General features: G+C 48.5%; 1 protein-coding gene across 2 annotated transcripts in view; it reads right to left on the bottom strand.

Moving 5' to 3' along the window:
- PDXDC1 (pyridoxal dependent decarboxylase domain containing 1) overlaps positions 1-20,936 on the bottom strand; it is a 164,304-nt gene that overhangs the window by 104,191 nt on the left and 39,177 nt on the right. For both annotated transcript variants that reach the window (XM_075317973.1, XM_075317972.1), the window contains exons 2-3: positions 10,022-10,095; positions 569-637 (exon numbers count right to left, since the gene is read on the bottom strand). In XM_075317973.1, the coding sequence (XP_075174088.1) occupies positions 569-637; positions 10,022-10,095 (143 nt within the window). The remainder of the gene's footprint in view (positions 1-568; positions 638-10,021; positions 10,096-20,936) is intronic.

The raw sequence follows: 20,936 nt of genomic DNA, 5'->3' as shown, positions 1-20,936 counted from the left end.
TGTTGGTTGAGGCCAAATGGAGGATAGTAATACCCTCCCTATCAGAGGAAGATTGGAGCGAGGCCTTCATCTCCCTGCAATAATGTTTCACTGGCAATTAAAGGGAATATGTCAGCAGGTTTTTGCTACCTCATGTGAGAGCAGCATGATGTAGGCAAAGAGATCCTGAGTTCAATGATGCAGCACTTAGATTAGTGGCTGCAAGCATTCATGACACAGTAAAAGATTTGTATGTAGCAGTGCTGAGAGCGAACCGAGACGGAAGAAGACAACAGCCGGTAAGTAGTATTACTGCAGACTAATTACAGATAACTTTTCTACAAATGTACTATTATGTCACATACAATAATGGCTATAAGGGTTTTTATTGGTCATGTTCTGTCAAGACAGTCTTCAATTACAGGCTAATCTGAAAGAGGCCGCTTTGTACTGGAGAATTGTTGATAAGGAAGAAAGGAAACACGTGAATATGACAGGAAAGAAAACTTTAGTCAATAAAGAAAAAAAAATACATGATTTCTGACTTTTTATGACTGCAACACAATCAGACACCACCGTCACTACCGACCTTCCTTGAAGTGGTCCTGGTATATCTTTCCTTGTATATTTCTTGGTGTCTCTGTCTTCTTCCGCTGACCTATTTAGAACATGATAAAAGCACATTAAACCCCGGATTGAGGGCGAGTATTTTGGATGTGGTAGAGCATTTCATTATGACACTTCCGCCTCACCCAAAAAGAAAACCATTACCTAAATAATATCATTTCTAATAGGAGTTGCCTGACCTGAATAACTTCATTAGAAATGTGGTTAGGCAAATCAGTAAATGACATGCAAAGGATTCGGCAAAAGAAACCTGCGGAGCAACTTGGGGGATACACATCGGCCTGGATCAGGCAACATATAGTACAGTAGTATTATAGGAAGGCTGGACTGTCCGATGGTAAGGCTATGAACATATGGGGATGGAACAGGGCTGCGAGTGTTCACTAGAGATGAGCGAACCGGTCATGGTTCGGCTCGAGTTCGGTTTGGCGAACCGCACGAACCGCATAGGAAACAATGGGAGGCAATCACAAACACATAAAAACACCTAGAAAACACCCTCAAAGGTGTCCAAAAGGTGACAAACAACTCACAACACAACACAAACACATGGGAAAGTGACAAGAACAAATTCTCATGCGAAAACAAAAAGAGCTGGACAAGGAAAAAAGAGGATGAGACACAGATATAGGCATGGCACGCCCTTCTAAAGTCATGTAAAACACCGCAAGGTGATTCCAAGTGGAGTCTCCCTTTTTTCCAAAAATTGGGCCCCACACACACCCACCCCTTCAGTGGCAGCACTTGTGCCCTAGTTGTACACTTCACAGCTAGATTTGCATCAAGCACATTCCAAATCCACAAGCATTTACTCTCCCCAGGATGACACAGGGGTAGTAAATTCCTTGTGGATCCATGACTTGTTCATTTTGATGAATGTCTGTCCACATTGTCACTGGACAGACGCGTGCGCTTATCTGTCAGCACACACCCAGCAGCACTGAAGACACGTTCAGAGACAACGCTGGCAGCTGGACACGACAAAATCTCCAAGGCGTAACTGGAGAGCTCTGGCCATTTTTCAAGATTTGAAGCCCAAAATGAGCAAGGCTCCATTTGCAAAGTCATGGCATCGATGTTCATTTGGAGATACTCCAGTATCATCCTCTCCAGCTGTTGACTATGTGTCAGACTTGTTGTCTCTGGTGGCCTTGCAAAGGAGGGTCTAAAAAAATTATGAAAAGATTCAATAAAATTGCTGTTACCAGCACCAGATACGGTGCTACTGGTACGGGTAGACTGTTGAAGATGACGAGACCGTCCCATGTTTGTCAAGTTACAACTGGGAGATTCACTCCCTGCACCTGCACGGTTGTTTGGTGGAAAAGCCGAGCTAAGATCGAGTTACAGCTTCTGCTGATACTCCTGCATGCGTGCGTCCCTTTCTATGGCTGGAATTATGTCACAAAATTTGGACTTGTACCGGGGATCTAATAGTGTGGCAAGCCAGTAGTCATCATCACTTCTAATTTTGACAATACGAGGGTCATGTTGGAGGTAGTGCAACAAGAAGGCACTCGTGTCTTGTGCAGCCATGTGGACCAAGTCCACGCTGTGTTTGTGGCATAGAGGTGCTAACCGTCCTTTCTTCCTCTCCCCCCAACCTCTTTCAACTGAAATTTGACCAAGGTCTCCCTCATCCGCTGAGTCTTCCATGTCCATGGACAGTTCGTCCTCCATTTCTTCATGTTCTCCTGCACCTTCCTCAACATTTCGCCTGCTACCATGCGCCCTTGTTGATCCCTGTCCCCCATGGTCCCAAGCCTGCCGCGTTGGTGATGATGAACGTCTGGACCTTGGTGATCTTGTTGTCCCTTGCGCATATGAATCCTCCTGTAGTTCCTCCCCTTCCTGTTGTCCCACCCCCTGACTCCGAATAGTGTTTAGCGTGTGCTCCAGCATGTAAATGACTAGAATTGTCATGCTGATAATGGCATTGTCAGAGCTAAATATATTCGTCGCCATGTCGAAACTGTGCAGAAGGGTGCATAGGTCCTTGATCTGAGACCACTCCATTAGGGTGATCTGCCCCCCCACCTCTGCATCTCCTTGGCCCAGGATATACGTCATGACGTATTGCACCAGGGCTCGACGGTGCTGCCACAGTCGCTGTAACATGTGGCGAGTCGAATTCCAGCGTGTCGGCACATCGCATTTCAGGCGATGAACCGGCAGGCCGAAAGACTTCTGGAGCGATGCAAGTCGCTCAGCTGCGGCGGTTGAACGGCGGAAGTGAGCAGACAGTTTTCGTGCCCTGTTCAGAAGGCCATCTAGGCCGGGATAGTGTGTTAAAAATTGCTGGACAACAAGGTTCAACACGTGAGCCATACAAGGCACGTGTGTCACCTTGCCCAGGCGAAGGGCCGCACCCAGGTTTGCAGCATTGTTGCACACGGCCTTACCAGGCTGCAGGTTGAGTGGAGACAACCATTTATTAAACTCAGTCTCCAGAGCTGCCCACAACTCAGCCGCTGTGTGACTCTTATTCCCAAGACATGTCAAGCTAAAGACCGCCTGATGCCGTTGCGCTCTGCTGCCAGCATAGTAATGAGGGGTGCGTGATTCCTTCTGCGCAGTTAGAACGCTGGTGGCCTGACCAGGCAGGCTTGGGGCGGAGGTGGAGGACCCAGACGAGGTGGAGGAGGCAGAAGCAGTGGCGGAACTTGGACAGACAGAGGATTGACAAACAAGTCGTGGGGACGGCAAGACTTGTGCAGCAGACTCTTCACCATCTATCACCATAGTTACCCAGTGCCCAGTCAGCGACATGTAACGTCCCTGTCCATGCTTACTGGTCCAAGTATCGGTGGTGAAATGCACCCGTTGACACACAGAGTTTCTCAAAGAAGTGGTGATGTTGTGTGTGACATGCTGGTGTAGCGCAGGCACACCTTTCTTAGAGAAGTAGTGGCGACTGGGCATCTGGTACTGGGGCACAGCGACAGACATAAGGTCTCTAAAATCCTGTGTGTCCACCAGGCGGAAAGGCAGCATTTCGGTAGCCAAGAGCTTACAGAGGGATAGAGTCAACCTCTTAGCTTTGTCATGGGTCGCAGGAAATGGCCTTTTATTTGTCCACATCTGAGGGACAGAGATCTGGCTGCTGTGTGTAGACGGTGTTGAGTAGGGTGTCCCTGGAAAAATGCAGGTTTGTGAGGAAAGTGCAGGCGTAGACATGATGTTGCCTTCATCCAACGTTGGTGCTATCGATGTCTGAGAGAGCTGTACACACGCACTTATTTCCCCTTCCAAACCAACTGACGACCTACCAAGCAAACTGCCTGTTGCGGTTACAGTGGTGGAAGTTGTGCGTGGAAAACCAGGTGTGACAGCTGTCCCCACAGTCCTAGAAGATGAAGAGCGCGCGGATGCACTGGAAGGGGCAGGCGGTGGATGGTTCGCTCCGCTAGGCCGCATTGCAGCAAGGTGAGCTTCCCACTGGGACATATGATATTTATTCATGTGACGATTCATGGAAGAAGTTGTCAAACTGCTGAGGTTTTGCCCTCTACTAACAGAATCACGACAAATTTTACAGATCACATAATTTGGGCGATCTTTTGCTATGTCAAAAAAGGACCAGGCTAGGCAAGGCTTAGAGGGCATGCAACCTGCTGATCCACCCCGACTAGTGCTCAGAGGCAGAGTGGTGGCTGAGGATGCAGTTGTAGACGTGCTACCAGTGCTCCGACTCTGTCCAGGAAGGCGCAAGGTAACTTCGTCGTCAGTTGCATCCTCCTCCACCGCCTCTGTTGACCTCCTCGAGTGCCTGACTGTGGGTTGACAGTAGGTGGGATCTAGAACTTCCTCATCAATTGTTGTGTTTGCACTCCCCTCACCCTCAGACCCAGCCTCTTCTTGCCCTGACAGAATATTTAAGTTGTCATCCCAATCTGGTATCTGTGTCTCATTGTCATCAGTATGTTCCTCATTGTCTATAACAACAGGTGTTACAGTTTGTGAAAAAGGGTCAACATTATGCTCTGAATCAGGCCGGGAGGACCAAGTTTCTGAGTCACAAAGGTTCTGGGCATCACTGCAGACCATTTCCTGGTCTGTACTCACTGTAGCTTGGGAGCAGACCTCTGATTCCCAGGCTATAGTGTGACTGAACAGCTCTGCAGACTCAGCCATCTCAGTTCCACCATACTGTGCAGGGTGGATGGAGACCTCAGAGCTGGGAGAAAGCAAGTGTGATTGGGATGACAACTCAGAGGACTGGTGTTTTTTGGATGCGGTAGTTGAGGTGGAGGAGAGGGCACTTGTTGGACCACTTGAGATCCATTCAAGCATTTTCCTTTTTTGGCCATCATCTACCTTTGTTCCAGGTGTTCGTGTCCGTAAAAAAGGGAGCACATCGGATTGTCCACGGTAAGTAGTAGACATCTTACTTTTGCTGGAAGATGGTCTATCTTCAGCAGATGTTAATGGAGCTTTGCCACCTTCCCCACGGACAAACCCTTTTTTTCCTTTTCCAACACGCCTCTTCCCCTTTCCACCAGCATCTGTAATTTTGCCACTCATTTTGATTGCGACAAGATTGTGCACTTAAAATGTGGTAGTAAAAATTGAGAGGTGGTGTAGATTGCAGCGGTGGTCTAGCTTTATTAACAGCAGAATAAACAACAATAATTATCCCTGACAATGCAACTACGGCCCTTAAACTGGCAGCATAGTTTGCTAGTATAATGGCTTAGTAACAATGAGTTTCAGTGTGCAATGCAGAGGTGCTGCAAATAGATTTGCACCAGTGGGACACTAATGGAAGTCCAACAGCCACTTTTAGGATGCCACTAAGTTTACTCAGTGTTTGCTAGTATAATGGCTTAGTAACAATGAGCTTGAGTGTGCAAAGGGCAGGAGGGTACAGTGGCAGGGTTGTGGGTCTGGGTAGAGGAAAGGAAGCCTCACTTTCTATCCCTCCTAATGGGGAAATGCAGCGAGGAAATCCCTGACCTTAGCTACACAGACGCTGTTATCTTCTGTAGCTGTTAAAATCTGTTTTCACGGACCTGACTGTAACCTATGGCTCTGAGCCTGCTGGTATTAGCCCTTACAAGGGCTAATAGAAACTTCTATCCCTATTCTGTATAGCGCTGTGTGTAGAGCGCACACAGCAGTATTGGAGACAGGAGCTACGCCAGCGGTGACTGACACCCAGACGCAGAAGGCAGATAATGGCGTCCAGATGGGCAGATGCCCGTATTTATAATGCAGTAACATGTGACATGGACATCCTATCACACATGCCATTGCTTCTCTGGCTAAAAGTCCACTTAGCTGTGTGTGTGTCTGGGATTGGCTGACATGCTGGCCCACCCCACTACACGCGCGCGCTTAGGGAAGGAAGACAAGGGAAAAAGGGAAAAAAAAATGGCGATCGCCATTACCCCAGCAGCAGTGATCTGAATGCGCTGTTCCCGCACACTATACGCTGAAATTTCATAATAGTGTGAGTCACAGAGTGACTTACACTATAACAGCGGAAAGCCAGCTAGTAATTAGCTTGGCTTTTTGCTGCTAGAACCGTTCTCGAACGTAACTAGAACTATCGAGCTTTAGCAAAAAGCTCGAGTTCTAGTTCGATTTAGAACAGCCCCCAAAATCACTTGAACCGTGAACTGGAGAACCACGAACCGCGCTCAACTCTAGTGTTCACCCTGCGACCTCACAGCCCCCCATCATCCTTGTTCTGGGTTCCTTGGGCATGTCCTCTAAGATCCCCCGCTCACCCGATATATCCTCCACCTTCCAGCTCTCTAGTCTTTGTGCTGAAGCAATGATGCCCTTGACTACAACATGACCGCTGCAGTCAATCACTAGCCTCAAGGGTGTTTGGAGATATCACTGTTGGGGGCACCGCATACTAAAACAAACGGGGAGCAATAGTGCTGCAACCCAAAGAATTTCTACAATGATTAAAGGGAACCTGTCAGCAGAAATTTTGCCCTAAACCTAAAAGTTTCCCCTTCTGCAGCTCCTGGGTTGCATTCTAGCAAGGTTCCTATAGTTATTGTGCCCCCTTTTAGATCAAAATAAAATAGTTTATATAGTGGTACCTTTCAGTTTGAAAATCTTGTTAATTCTACCACGGCGGCGGGCTGTCTGTTGTCCGTTACTGTCCCTCCTGCCGCTTAAGGTCGTCCCCCAACGCTCATTTACATACCTCAGGACGCCGCCCAGTGCGTCCGAGGTCTCGCGCATGCGCCGTGCCACTGTAGCGGGACTGTGCACAGTGGGACCGCTGGTGACGTTGCGCAGGCACGAGATTATGGGCGGCGCTGTGATTTTCATCAGCAAGCTCCCGCCCATAATCTCGTGCCCACGCTTTCCTCTCTGCCTCCACCGTTCTGCGCATGACCTGGCCAGATGACCAGATGATCGGTGGTGTCCTGCGCCACTCCTCCCATCTATTTCCTGCTCCAAAGCTAGATGGGAAAGAGGTGACGTTGGGTCATCTGGCCAGGGCATGCACAGAACCTTCCAGCTGCCCTGGTGACGGGTGGCACGCTGGGTAATAATGGGGTTAAGGCTAGCTGTATATTATCAGCTGGCCCTAAGCCCGAAATTCATGGTATCTCGCCAATATTAGAAATGGCCACCATGAATTTCTAGTAAAGATAAAAAAAAACACACAACACACAGAAAAATATTTTTATTAGAAATAAAACACAGCACAATTAGTGACTCCATCTTTATTGAAATAAAGAACCCCCCTCCGCAGTAATTCTGGGTCAAGGGTGTCGTGCCGTCCAATCCGAATCCAATATCATCTGATCGGTTTGCTGGAAGGCAAAGCGATCAGATGATGTGTCAGGTTCTAGGATGTGAATCACATCACACATCAGATGATTGTATAAAAGCCGTTTAGGCTATGTGCGCACTAAAAATGTCCTTTTTCTCAAGAAACTTTCTTGAGAGACATTCTGGGAGTTGAAGATTCCCGCACCTGCAGGAAAAAAACGCACCAAATCCGCAGTAAAAACGCATGCGTTTTTACCGCGGATTAGCCGCGATTTTACCGCGATTTCACCACGGATTTTCCGCAGGTTGTTCATGACACATGCAAGTATAGAAATTCCGGGGGTATTTCGCAGGTAATAATGGACATGGTCATTTTCTCAAGAAAGTTTCTCGAGAAAATTTTCTCAAGAAATTTTCTTGAGAAAAATCCGCAGCGTGCGCACAGCTATTTTTTTTACACATAGGTTTTGCTGGGAAATGTCTGCAGAAAGATTTCTAATCTTTCTCAAGAAATTTCCACGGCAAATCCGCGGGTAAAACGGTCTAGTGCGCACATAGCCTTATACAATCTGATGCATCAGTGCAAAAAAAAAAATTACTCACTTATGTGCTGATTACCGGCAGCTCCTGGAGCAGAGTTTGATCCCGTCCGATTGCTGCAGGAGCTGCCGGTAATCAGGGATGAAGTCTCCTGACGGCATCCGCTGACAGGTTAAACCGGCTGGGCGCCGGCGTCACCGCGAGACTTACGATCAGCTGATGCGTCAGGTGACTGCATCAGGTGATCCATCGCCAGGTCCTGCAGCTATCGGAGGTGTCCCGGCCGTCTGCACACAGCCGGAGCGGCGGGTACCGGGAGAGGAGCTGGGAGTGGGCATGGCACCGGGAGTCTGCAGACAGGTGAGTATGACATTTTTTTTTCTACTGTTCATTTTTGTTTTCGCAGCTGCCTCCACCTCCCGCCCAGACATGGCGCCGCACGGGAGCTGACATGCACAGGACTGGAGGTGGACGCAGCGGTGACGGTACCGGGAGGATTCATGCTTCTGTATTTACTGACAGAAGGAATCCTCTTCCTGTACATGTCACTTTACTGCCCACCCCTTGCATTTATAGCTGCGTTTTTAGTCATAGAAACGCACTAAAACGCAGCTATATTTGCAATTTGCTGTTTTGATTGCGTTTTTGAACATCTCATTGAACTCAATGGGTGGAAAACGCAGTGAAAAACGCAAAAATAATTGACATGTTGCGTTTTTGTGGGCACCACAAAAACGCAGCTAAAAAAAACGCTGTGTGCAGCCACCAAAAATAAAAACTCAGACTTTGCTGGGGAAGCAAAGTCATGCAGTTTTCTGAGCAAAAATGCACCCGAAAAACGCGCAAAAACGCCGCGAAAAACGCACTGTGTGAACTTACCCTTAAAAAGTTCTACCCTTTTGCTCCTGCCATTGTCTCCCAGTCCTTTATCTTAGCTCAGTGATTTTGCAAAACTGATACAAATCTTCAAAGACTCTGCCTGCTCTTGCTCTACTTTCTCTTGTTATAGTAGCAGTAAAGCGGGGGAAGGGTTGTATGCAGATCTCTACAAAGTGGAAGGAATCTACAGTCTCAGGACGGTAGAAAAATCAAGCTACAGAATCAGAGGAAAATACATGGAAAGAAAATAAGTGCAGGATAGAAGCTGTACTGTTACTTGAGCTTATGAAGACAGCAGCCCCCCCTGATATACAGACTTCACATTCAGCCTATATTACTTGGAGAGGCACTCCCAGAAGAGAAAATCGGAAATCTGGAGCAAGCTTCCAACTGCATATCAGGAAGTCTAAAAATGTATGAATGAAAGAAAATTGTAGACTGAAAGTTATAGCTATTTTACTAAAGGGGTTGTTCACTACTAGGACAACTGTGTCTCCATACCATTGTTTCCCCCATGTAAAATAATAACACTTATATTCACCTCCGGTGCCAGCACCATAACAGCAGAGTCGGCACTGTCTCTCTCGGGGCTCGCATGACGTTATGTTACAATGAGCGGCCTCTTTACCCTTCCCTCCTTTGGACAAATCGTATACATTCAAAGAAAGCGACAGCTACTGCTCTCTCAGTACCTCCAGTTGTATGCGATATGTCCAAAAGAGGTGAGGGTGAAGTACCGTGCGAGAGATAGTGCAGACGCCACAGGAGCAGTGCCGGCACCGACAGTGCAGACGCCACAGGAGCAGTGCCGGCAGTGGAGGCGAGTATAAGTATTATTGTTTTGCAAGGGGGGAAAGCATGGGAATAGAGATGGATTTCTCCTGGTAGTGGACAACCCCTTTAATTGAAGCCAATAATATAAGCAAAACTCATTTTTCCATGTCATATGTGTCCATAGTCTTTAAACTCTCCTGTTGGAGCAGATGGTGAAGCAGAATGTGAGCCCCTTCTCTGACCATCATTCCTCCAATATTAAGACTCTGCGTCACCAAGATCATTTACTTTTTTTTTTTCTTATACTAAGTCCTGGATAAGCCCTTTAAGGCCAGTTTCATCAGTTTCATACAAGTGTATTTCCTCACATATTACGATATTAAAATCCACACCAGCTGTGGCTCAAATGACAAGCATTAATTACGGCATTACACATTTCTGAAGCCAACTTTGCACAACATATGCTATTAATACTCACATTTGCCCGTCTTCCAGCATCTTCATTGCTTCATTGAGATTCTTCCCCATTTCTGCTAAGGTTGGGTCGACCATCTACAATAATAAACGATAATTTGATAATTTGTAAAATATGTAACAATCAGGTGATTGTATATGACATGCTAAATAGAAAAAACGGATTTTTGTGTACTCGCCGTAAATTCGTTTTCTCTTAGCCATCATTGGGGGACACAGGACCATGAGTGCTGTGTCCCCCAATGAGGCGTCAGAGAAAACTAGAATATCACATCACTATAGCCTAACAACTTTGGCTTCTTAATGCTGCGCACGATTTTTTTTTAGATCTTTTATTTTGCATACATGATATATATATATGATATATATGATATATATGATATCACCTCGGCTGCTTTGTCCTTAAAGGGTTTTTTTGGGCTGAAATGACAAGCAGTGTGTACGTTATTGATTATCTGGGGTCAGAACTGGAAACGGCGATCACGTGGCCATGAGTATGCAATATGGAGACTCCCGGACCATAATTCTACTAGATGGTCTTTGAGAAGGTCTCATTTTAGGGCTGGAAATGAAGGGAATTTTGTTTACTTACCGTAAATTCCTTTTCTTCTAGCTCCAATTGGGAGACCCAGACAGTGGGTGTATAGCTACTGCCCTCTGGAGGCCGCACAAAGAACTACACTCAAAAGTGTAAGGCCCCTCCCCTTCTGGCTATACACCCTCCCGTAGGAGTACAGATTCCTCAGTTTTAGTACCAAAGCAAGAAGGAGGAAAGCCAATAACAGTTTCAAAAACAAATTCAATCCGATAACACGATCGGAGAACTTAAGAAACAACATGAACAACATGTGCACCCGAAAAAACGAAACCCTAAGAACAAATAGGGCGGGTGCTGGGTCTCCCAATTGGAGCTAGAAGAAAAGGAATTTACGGTAAGTAAACAAAATTCCCTTCTTCTTTTTCGCTCCTAATTGGGAGACCTAGACAGTGGGACGTCCAAAAGCAGTCCCTGGGTGGGTAAAAAGATACCACATGAACGGGCTGTCAGACAGCCTCTTCCTACAGGTGGGCCACCGCCGCCTGAAGGACCTGTCTACCTAGGCTGGCATCTGCCGAAGCGTAGGTATGCACTTGATAGTGTTTGGTAAACGTGTGCAGACTCGACCAGGTAGCCGCTTGGCACACTTGCTGAGCCGTAGCCTGAGGCCGCAATGCCCAGGACGCACCCACGGCTCTGGTAGAATGGGCCTTCAGTCCAGATGGAATCGGAAGCCCAGCAGAACGGTATGTGTGAAGAATTGGTTCCTTGATCCACCGCGCCAGGGTGGATTTGGAAGCTTGCGATCCCTTATGCTGACCAGCGACTAGGACAAAGAGCGCATCAGAACGGCGTAGAGCCGCCGTGCGAGAAATGTAAATCCTGAGTGCTCTCACCAGGTCCAACAGATGTAAACCCTTTTCAAATTGGTGAACTGGATGCGGACACAAAGATGGCAAAGTGATATCCTGATTGAGATGAAAGGAAGAAACCACCTTGGGAGAAAACTCTGGAATTGGACGCAGTACTACCTTGTCTTGGTGAAACACCAGGAAGGGAGATTTGCAAGATAACGCCGCTAGCTCGGACACTCTTCGAAGAGACGTGACCGCCACAAGAAAAACTACCTTTTGTGAAAGCCGAGAAAGGGGAACCTCTTTCAAAGGCTCGAAAGGCGGCTTCTGGAGAGCAATGAGAACCTTGTTCAGATCCCAGGGTTCCAATGGCCGTCTGTAAGGAGGAACGATATGACAAACTCCTTGGAGAAACGTGCGTACTTTAGAAAGCTGTGCCAAGCGCTTCTGAAAGAATACGGATAGCGCGGAGACTTGACCCTTAAGAGAGCTAAGCGACAAACCTTTTTCCAACCCAGACTGCAGGAAGGAAAGAAAAATTGGCAATGCAAATGGCCAGGGAGAAAACCCTTGAGCCAAGCACCACGCTAAGAATATCTTCCACGTTCTGTGATAGATCTTAGCTGAGGATGGTTTTCTAGCCTGTCTCATTGTGGCAACAACCTCATGAGATAAACCTGAGGCCGCTAGGATCCAGGACTCAATGGCCACACAGTCAGGTTCAGGGCCGCAGAATTCAGATGGAAAAACGGCCCTTGAGACAGCAAATCTGGACGGTCTGGTAGTGTCCACGGTTGGCCTACCGTGAGATGCCACAGATCCGGGTACCACGACCTTCTTGGCCAATCTGGAGCGACGAGTATGGCTCGATGGCAGTCGGACCTGATTTTCCGGAGAACTCTGGGTAACAATGCTAGAGGTGGGAACACCATGAGGCGCCTCAGTGAGTGCGACTGGCTCTGAAGGAGAGATTGCACTCCAGTCCGTAGCGAGCACTGCTTGTCCAGTGGAAGCTTCACTATCGCTGAGAGAGTATGAAACTCCATGCCAAGATAAGTCAGAGATTGGGTCGGGGTTAGATGAGACTTTGGAAAGTTGATAATCCACCCGAAACTCTGGAGAGTGTCTAGTGCCACCTTCAGACTGTGTTGGCATGCCTCTTGAGAGGGTGCCTTTATAAGCAGGTCGTCTAGATACGGGATGACCGAGTGACCCTGCGAGTGCAGAACAGCTACTACTGCTGCCATGACTTTGGTGAAGACCCGGGGGGCTGTTGCCAGACCGAAAGGTAACGCTACGAACTGCAGGTGTTCGTCGTGTATGACGAAGCGTAGGAAACGCTGATGCTCTGGTGCGATCGGCACGTGGAGATACGCATCTTTGATATCTATTGATGCTAGAAAATCTCCTTGAGACATTGAGGCTATGACGGAGCGTAGGGATTCCATCCGGAACCTCCTGACTTTTACGTGTCTGTTGAGCAACTTTAGATCCAGGACGGGCCGATACGATCCGTCCTTTTTTGGGACCACAAACAGATTGGAGTAAAAACCGTGACCTTGTTCCTGAAGAGGGACGGAGGTCACCACTCCTTCCGCCTTTAGAGCGGCCACCGCCTGCAACAGAGCATCGGCTCGGTCTGGTGGTGGAGAAGTTCTGAAGAAACGAGTTGGCGGACGAGAACTGAACTCTATCCTGTACCCGTGAGACAGAATATCCCTCACCCAACGGTCTTTGACGTGTGACAGCCAGATGTCGCCAAAGTGGGAAAGCCTCCCACCGACCGCGGGTGTGGGAATCGGAGACCGCAAGTCAGGAGGACGCCGTCTTGGCAACGGTTCCTCCGGCTGTCCTTTTTGGGCGTGACTGAGACCTCCAAGAATCTGAGCGTCTCTGGTCTTTTTGAGTCTTTTTTGACGAGACGAATTGGGACCTGCCCGGTCCTCGAAAGGACCGATAACCAGACTGACCCTTCCTCTGTTGGGGTCTGTTTTGTCTGTGTTGCGGTAAGGATGAGTCCTTACCCTTGGAGTGTTTGATGATTTCATCCAAACGCTCTCCAAACAATCGGTCACGAGAAAAAGGCAAATTGGTTAAGCACTTCTTGGAATGAGAATCTGCTTTACAATGTCTCAACCACAGGGCCCTACGCAAAACAACGGAGTTGGCTGACGCCACTGCCGTGCGGCTTGTAGCGTCAAGAACAGCATTAATCGCGTACGACGCGAATGCCGCCATTTGCGAGGTCAATGGTGCTACCTGCGGGGCAAATGCACGTGTGACGGAGTCAACTCGCGCAAGCCCGGCTGAGATAGCTTGGAGTGCCCATACGGCTGCAAAAGAAGGCGCTAATGACGCTCCAATCGCTTCATAGATGGATTTCAGCCAGAGCTCCATCTGCCTGTCAGTGGCATCTTTAAGTGCCGCTCCATCTTCAACTGCAACCAAGGATCTAGCTGCAAGCCTGGAAATTGGAGGATCCACTTTTGGACACTGGGTCCAACCCTTGACCACCTCAGGGGGAAAAGGATAGCGTGTATCTTTAAGCCGTTTAGGAAAACGCCTTTCAGGATAAGCGTGGGGTTTCTGGATTGCGTCTCTAAAGTCAGCGTGGTCCAGAAAAGTGCTTAAAGTACGCTTAGGGTATCTGAAATGGATTCTCTCGTGCTGCGAAGCTGACTCCTCCACAAGAGGAGCTGGTGGGGAAATATTTAACATCTTATTGATGTTAAATATAAGATCATTAACTATGGCGTCACCATCTGGTGTATCTAGATTGAGAGCGGTCCCAGGATCAGAATCCTGATCAGTTACGTCCGCCTCATCACCCATAGATTCATCTCGCTGGGATCCTGACCATTGAGATGAATGTGAAGGCCCGTCATAGCGAGCCCGCTTAGGCTGCCCGGGGCCATCGTCCGAGTTAGAGTCTTCACCCTGAGGTGTATATGCCCGTCCCGGAGCTTGGAGCTGAGGGGGACCAGGGGGCAATGATTGCACGGTGTCCGTGGCCTGAAGTACAGGCCTAGCTCGCAATGTGTCAAGAATTTGTGACATAGTGAGAGACATTCTGTCAGCAAAAGCTGCAAACTCAGTTCCTGTCACCTGGACAGCATTCACAGGTGGTACACCCTGGGTCACGTCCAGCAGAGGTCCCGACTGTGCAAGCGCCGCAGGGGCCGAGCACTGCACACAATGGGGGTCCGTGGAGCCTGCTGGTAGAAAAGTCCCACATGCGGTGCAGGAAGCATATAATGTCTGTGCCTTGGCACCCTTGCGTTTTACGGACGACATGCTGCTGGCTCTCTGCAATGTGAGAGAGTCTATAGCCAAAGGGCGACCAGCGCTATGCAATACAAAGTATTTGTAGAAACAAAATACTAAGAATACTACTGGCACAAGAGGGGGTGAGCCCTGAGGGCTGCTTACCGCCCGCTGAATAGCGGGTAAGAGGCTGCAGAATTCCTTGTCTGGGCCTCCCCGGCTCCCCTCTGCAGCTCAGCGTGTCAGCAGGAATGGCTGCCGGCGTCTGTGGAGAGGGGCGGTCCGTGGGAGTTCCCAAACAAAAGTGCGGGAAACAGTGTCCCCTCTGTGCCGATTGTGAGGGCTGGAGTATGTAAAAACGACTCCAGCCCTCGGCGCTGATGCACTGGCCAGCGTCCCGCCCCTCTCCTGACTGGCAGGTCTGGGGGCGGGAACGAACGGAAGCAGGCCGCAAAAGCCGGGGACTCGAGTTATCAGCGCGGCCGCCGTAAAAGCGCGGGCCGCGCTGAAGTCCCCGGCGCACCACAAGTGCCAGCCGCGCCGCAGTCCCAGCGGCCGGCGTGACCGATTCCTAGACGTGGCCAGCGTCCCGCCCCTCTCCTGACTGGCAGGTCCGGGGGCGGGAACGAACGGAAGCAGGCCGCAAAAGCCGGGGACTCGAGTTATCAGCGCGGCCGCCGTAAAAGTCCCCGGCGCACCACAAGTGCCAGCCGCGCCGCAGTCCCAGCGGCCGGCGCGACCGATTCCTATAAGTGTGCCTGCTTCAGCGAAGCTGAATGAGGCCATGGCACAAGCGCCGTAGCGCTGATGTCCCCCGGCGCACTACAACACCCAGCATGCTGCGGTGTGAGCGCCAAATGCACGGGGACACAGAGTACCTTGAGGAAGCAGGGCCATGTCCCTGATGTACTCCGCTCCATCCAGCATCTTCTCCAGGGGCTGTAGATGGAGCACGGTCTCAGTGCCTGGAGACCAGTAAATCCCACTTCACCCAGAGCCCTGTAAAAAGGGATGGGGAAGGAATCAGCATGTGGGCTCCTGCCGCCGTACCCGCAATGGGTACCTCAACCTTACAAACACCTCCGACATACAGTGGGGTGAGAAGGGAGCATGCTGGGAGCCCTGTATGGGCCCTCTTTTCTTCCATCCGACATAGTCAGCAGCTGCTGCTGACTAAAAACAATGGAGCTATGCGTGCGTGTCTGACCTCCTTGCGCACAAAGCTAAAACTGAGGAATCTGTACTCCTACGGGAGGGTGTATAGCCAGAAGGGGAGGGGCCTTACACTTTTGAGTGTAGTTCTTTGTGCGGCCTCCAGAGGGCAGTAGCTATACACCCACTGTCTGGGTCTCCCAATTAGGAGCGAAAAAGAAAGATTAAATGATATAATCCTAATAGACATTAAATAATTGCCCCACTATTTTTATATTGACGACCTACCCCAAAGATAAGTCATCATTAGCAGATGATAGTGGGTCCGACTCCTGGTACCCACTGCTCAGCTGTTCATTTGAACATTGGCGGATCTGCAATACCCAGCAGCGGCCACTGTATAGCTGACAAAGCTCGAAGCTGTGCTGTTCAGCTCCTCCACCGTTAACATCCGTCCGCCGACAACCCTGAGAACAGCTGATTGTGGGGTGCCGGGTGTCAGACCCTCACCGATCTGATATTCATAACACCTAATCTGAATTTGATGTGTCATCAATATAAAATTAGCAACAGTTTCAATGAGAAAACAAAAGGGTGTGGTGGCAGTCAATGGGTTACAGACTCTTGAGAATTGTCTAGTCCTGATTCGGGCCATGGGTAAATCCAGGTATCGCAAAAAAACAAGTACAGAAAAATAGCAAAATAACAAAAAGAGGACTAAATATCCTCCACAATTTAGAATACTCACAGCAGGATAAAGCAGTGGTGAAATGCGCAGACCAAGAAAAACTAATGCACTAACAGGATGCAGCGAAACCCCCAATAGATAGAAACATCACAGATGTAAGAGGAGCAAATCACTCACACAACTCCAGAATATGGAGGGGGTGATCGCTGGATGGTAAAATTGCACACTAGTGGCTTGCATAGGGCGCCGTTCACACTTACAGGCGCACAGTCAGCAGCCTATTATACACCCATACTATTCGACCAGGCGGGCTGCCCAGGGCAAGTGTGCACCATGGAGGGACGGAGCCTCCAATATGCAAGTCCAAACATAAAGGGGCCTGGCTGCACCCCGTATAAAATGTCATGTGCAAAACAATATCTGAGGTATTAGTCGATATTAAGTTTGTAAGGCTGGGGCCACACGGGGATTACTGCGATCTCGCATGACACTCGACTCAAGCTGGCAGTACAGCAGAGTCGAGTGTCATGCGAGTGTCCCTGCGACTGAGGTCCGATCATGCGATCGAACCTCAGGTGCGGAAGGCGGGTCGGCACTGAGGAGGGGCGGACCAGCTCTGCGGAGGAGAGGGAGGGATTTATCTTCCTCTCTCCTCCGTTGCCGGCTATTGCCATTCTCGCCCTGCACTCATGGTACACTGGTGTAATGCGAGTGCAGTGCAATCTTTCTCTCGCCCCATAGACTTGAATGGGTGCGAGAGAAACAAGGATCGCATTACACCCGCAGCATGCTGCGATTGTTTTCTCGGTCCGATTAGGGCTGAGAAAATAATCGCTCATGTGCGCTGGCACATAGGCTAATATTGGTCCGAGTGGAATGCGATTTTTTTATCGCACTCCATTTGCACCGATTTTCATGCCGTATAGCTTATGCCCAAGCCTGTAAGTGTGAACGGCGCCCTATGCAAGCCACTAGTGTGCAATTTTACCATCCAGTAATCACCCCCTCCATATTCTGGAGTTGTGGGAGTGATTTGCTCATCTTGCACCTGTGATGACTCCATCTATTGGGGGTCTGGTTGCATCCTGTTAGTGCATTAGTTCTTCTTGGCCTGAGCAGTTCATTACTGCTTTATCCTGCTGCGAGTAAAACCAAGTGCAAGAAAAAAATGGAGCGGGGGAACATTTAGATCCCAATTTTTATCTTCCAAAAACACAGAAGACATAAATGTGAGAATCCGATTATTTATCTTGGGCAATGGCTGTTGTGATCTGAAACATTAATCCTAAAAGAGCCTAAATTAATTCCCATAAGTGCCCTATTTACATTTAGGATACTGTTTAGTAACAGAAATATATGAAAACAGGAGCTGAACGCTTCCACAAAAAGTCCCAATATACCATCCAATACATGGAATAAACTAAAATGGACTTTCCCTAATTATTGTGAATGTTGTTCCATCCATCTCGTGTATTAAGAAAGTAATGAATAGAAATGTGACCCTTCTTGGAGGAATAGATGATTAGCAGAATTACATGTTATGATCACATATGTACTATATTAATGGCGGATCCTCTTCCCTCTGGCGTCCTGTGCTCATTAAATGAGGAGGCATTTGGGTCACATCAGTATAAGATGTAATTGTATTTACGTGCTGTCTGGATAATGCACTTGCGAAAAAATAAAACTGTCTTGACCCATTTGGGTCTGGGCACACAGTCACATAGGCCGTACACGTGTGAAGAGCTGCCGGTGATGTCTATGGGAACTCTACCTCTGTACGTCTCCAAGTTCATACTGTGATTTTTTTGGTATTTTTCAAAAATTTGGTTCTACGCATTGTTGGACTCCGAGTGTCTAGAGGTATCCCATAGAAGTAATACTTTTAGGGAAGCATCTCTCATATAATGAGTCCAAGGGATTCTTTTATAAACAGCTGTGCATGGAGGGCACGTTTGCTCTGGATTTCACCCATAACAATACACTTTTCCATTGCATGGGGTGACTAAGGGCCATTTTACACATCCAGCGTTTCGCCGGATTACCGGATCCGGCGCACTCCAGTACAGTGTGATACAGTACAATGGCAGCGCGACAAGCTCCGGTCACATGCTGTCATGTGACTGGAGCATGTGACTCGGAAGATGCCGCGCTGTCATTGTACTGTATACACTGTACTGGAGTGCGTCAGATCCGGCAAAAAGCTGGATGTGTGAAGTGGCCCTAAGGAAGGGGTGTCTAATTTCCTTGGTGCAAAATTACCACTTTCTATTGCCATAGTGTTTGGGGAAGAAGTCAAAAGTTGCACCTTGACCAAGGGCTGCTTTCACACATCCGTTTTTTTGCCGTGCGGCACAATCCGGCAAAAAAAACTGATGCAACGGATCCGTTGCATCAGTTTTTCCATGCGTTCCTTCCGTTTTTTTACAGATCCGTTGTGCTACTGGGCATGTGCAGTTCAAAAAAACGGATCCGCTGGCCGTATCCGTTTTTTTGCCGCATTTTACCGGATCCGGCGTCCATAGACTTCTATTATAAAACACGCCGTACGGCGTGATGCGTTTTTTTCGCCGGAGACAAAAAACATCCCCCTCAGCGTTCCATCTGGCCACCGCACAATCAAATTTTGGATGCAACGCAAGGCCATGCGGCACAATCCGGCGCCAATACAAGTCTATAGGGGAAAGAACGGATACAGCGGCAATAAACGCCGGATCCATTCTTTCCGTTTTTTACCGGATTGGGCTAAACGGCGAAAAACGGATGTGTGAAAGCAGCCTAAAGCGGGCTTTACACACTGCGATATCGGTCCCGATATCGCTAGTGTGGGTACCCGCCCCCATCTGTTGTGCGACACGGGCAAATCGCTGCCTGTGCCGCACAACATCGTGCAGACCCATCACACATACTTACCTGCCCGGCTACGTCGCTGTGACCGGCGAACCGCCTTCTTTCTAAGGGGGCGGTCCGTGTGGCGTCACAGCGACGTCACTGAGCGGCCGCCCATTAGAAGCGGAGGGGCGGAGATGAGCGGGACGTAACATCCCGCCCACCTCCTTCCTTCCGCATAGTGGCCGGGAGGCAGGTAGGGAGAGCTTCCTCGTTCCTGCGGTGTCACACGGAGCGATGTGTGCTGCCGCAGGAACGAGGAACAACCTCATTACTGCTGCAGTAACGATTTTTGAGAATGGACCCCCATGTCACCGATGAGCGATTTTGCAACGATGCAAAATCGCTCATAGGTGTCACACGCAACGGCATCGCTAATGCAGCCGGATGTGCGTCACCAATTCAGTGACCCCAACGAGTTCGCATTAGCGATGTCGTAGTGTGTAAAGCCCCCTTTAGGGTGTTCATAAACTCCCGTTAATAGCTAGGGATGGGGAAGCGGCTACAGATTTTGCATTTGGACTCTAGAAGCTTCAAGTTATTCCTCTGCACGCAATGCTCGGGGACGGTCCGTGGCTGTGACACCTGGAGCTCGACTACAATTTACATAGAGTTATCATGCGGACACAGGAGCTGTACCCTCTCAATCACCATGCCGTAAGTGTACGTCACAGAGTGCGAATCCCTATCCAACCAAAACGTAAACTTAAGTCAATGGTTGTGAATCTGTAAAAATCCATTGAGAAACAAAAAAAAAAAAAGTGATGGGGAAAAAAATAAAACCTAAAATATTGTGGTTGCGTGGTGTGAACACTGTTGTAATTAGGGATGTGATTAGAATTCGCCTAAATGTGATTAGCTATGTTCACACAGAGCGTTTTTGCTGCGTTTTTTCTACAGTAAAACTGTAGCAAAACCTCATCTCTTGGTAGGAAGTAAACTTCAGTTTTGGTGCGGTTTTTTTCTGGCAGTTTTGCACTTCCTCATTGCTTTGTATGGGTGAAAAACCGCAGCAAAACCACAACAAAACCGCGGCAACACCGCTGAAAGACTGGACATGCTGCTGCTTTTAAAAAACCAGCAGAAACCAAGAAGGCTGACATTTCAACCAGGAAAAAAAACGCAAGTGTTTTGTGTTTGTGAGCAGGAGATTTCTGGAATTTCATAGGCTTTGCTGGGACTGTAAAAGCAGCATTTTATTAGCATGGATTCGCATAAAACCAATGAAAAAAAACATGCAAAAAAATGCTGCGAAATCACCCTGTGTGAACATAGCCTTAGGCTAGTTTCACACTTGCGTTGAACAGGATCCGTAGCATTGTGTTGTGTGACGCATGCAACGGATGTGTTGCATATAGTGGCACAACGCATGCTACAGATCGTACAAAATAACGCAGTCCGTTGTAGTTTTTTTTCCTTGACTTTACACAACTGCGCATGCTCAGATGTGTAGTCAGGTGCGTTAACGGAATCCGTCAAATGACGCATTCTAACGGAATCCGCCACCATAGGGGTGCATTATAAAAACAACGGA

This window comes from Anomaloglossus baeobatrachus, chromosome 7 (genome assembly GCF_048569485.1).
Source record: "Anomaloglossus baeobatrachus isolate aAnoBae1 chromosome 7, aAnoBae1.hap1, whole genome shotgun sequence".
NCBI classification, from domain to species: domain Eukaryota; kingdom Metazoa; phylum Chordata; class Amphibia; order Anura; family Aromobatidae; genus Anomaloglossus; species Anomaloglossus baeobatrachus.
This window is presented reverse-complemented; position numbering and strand designations above follow the sequence as displayed.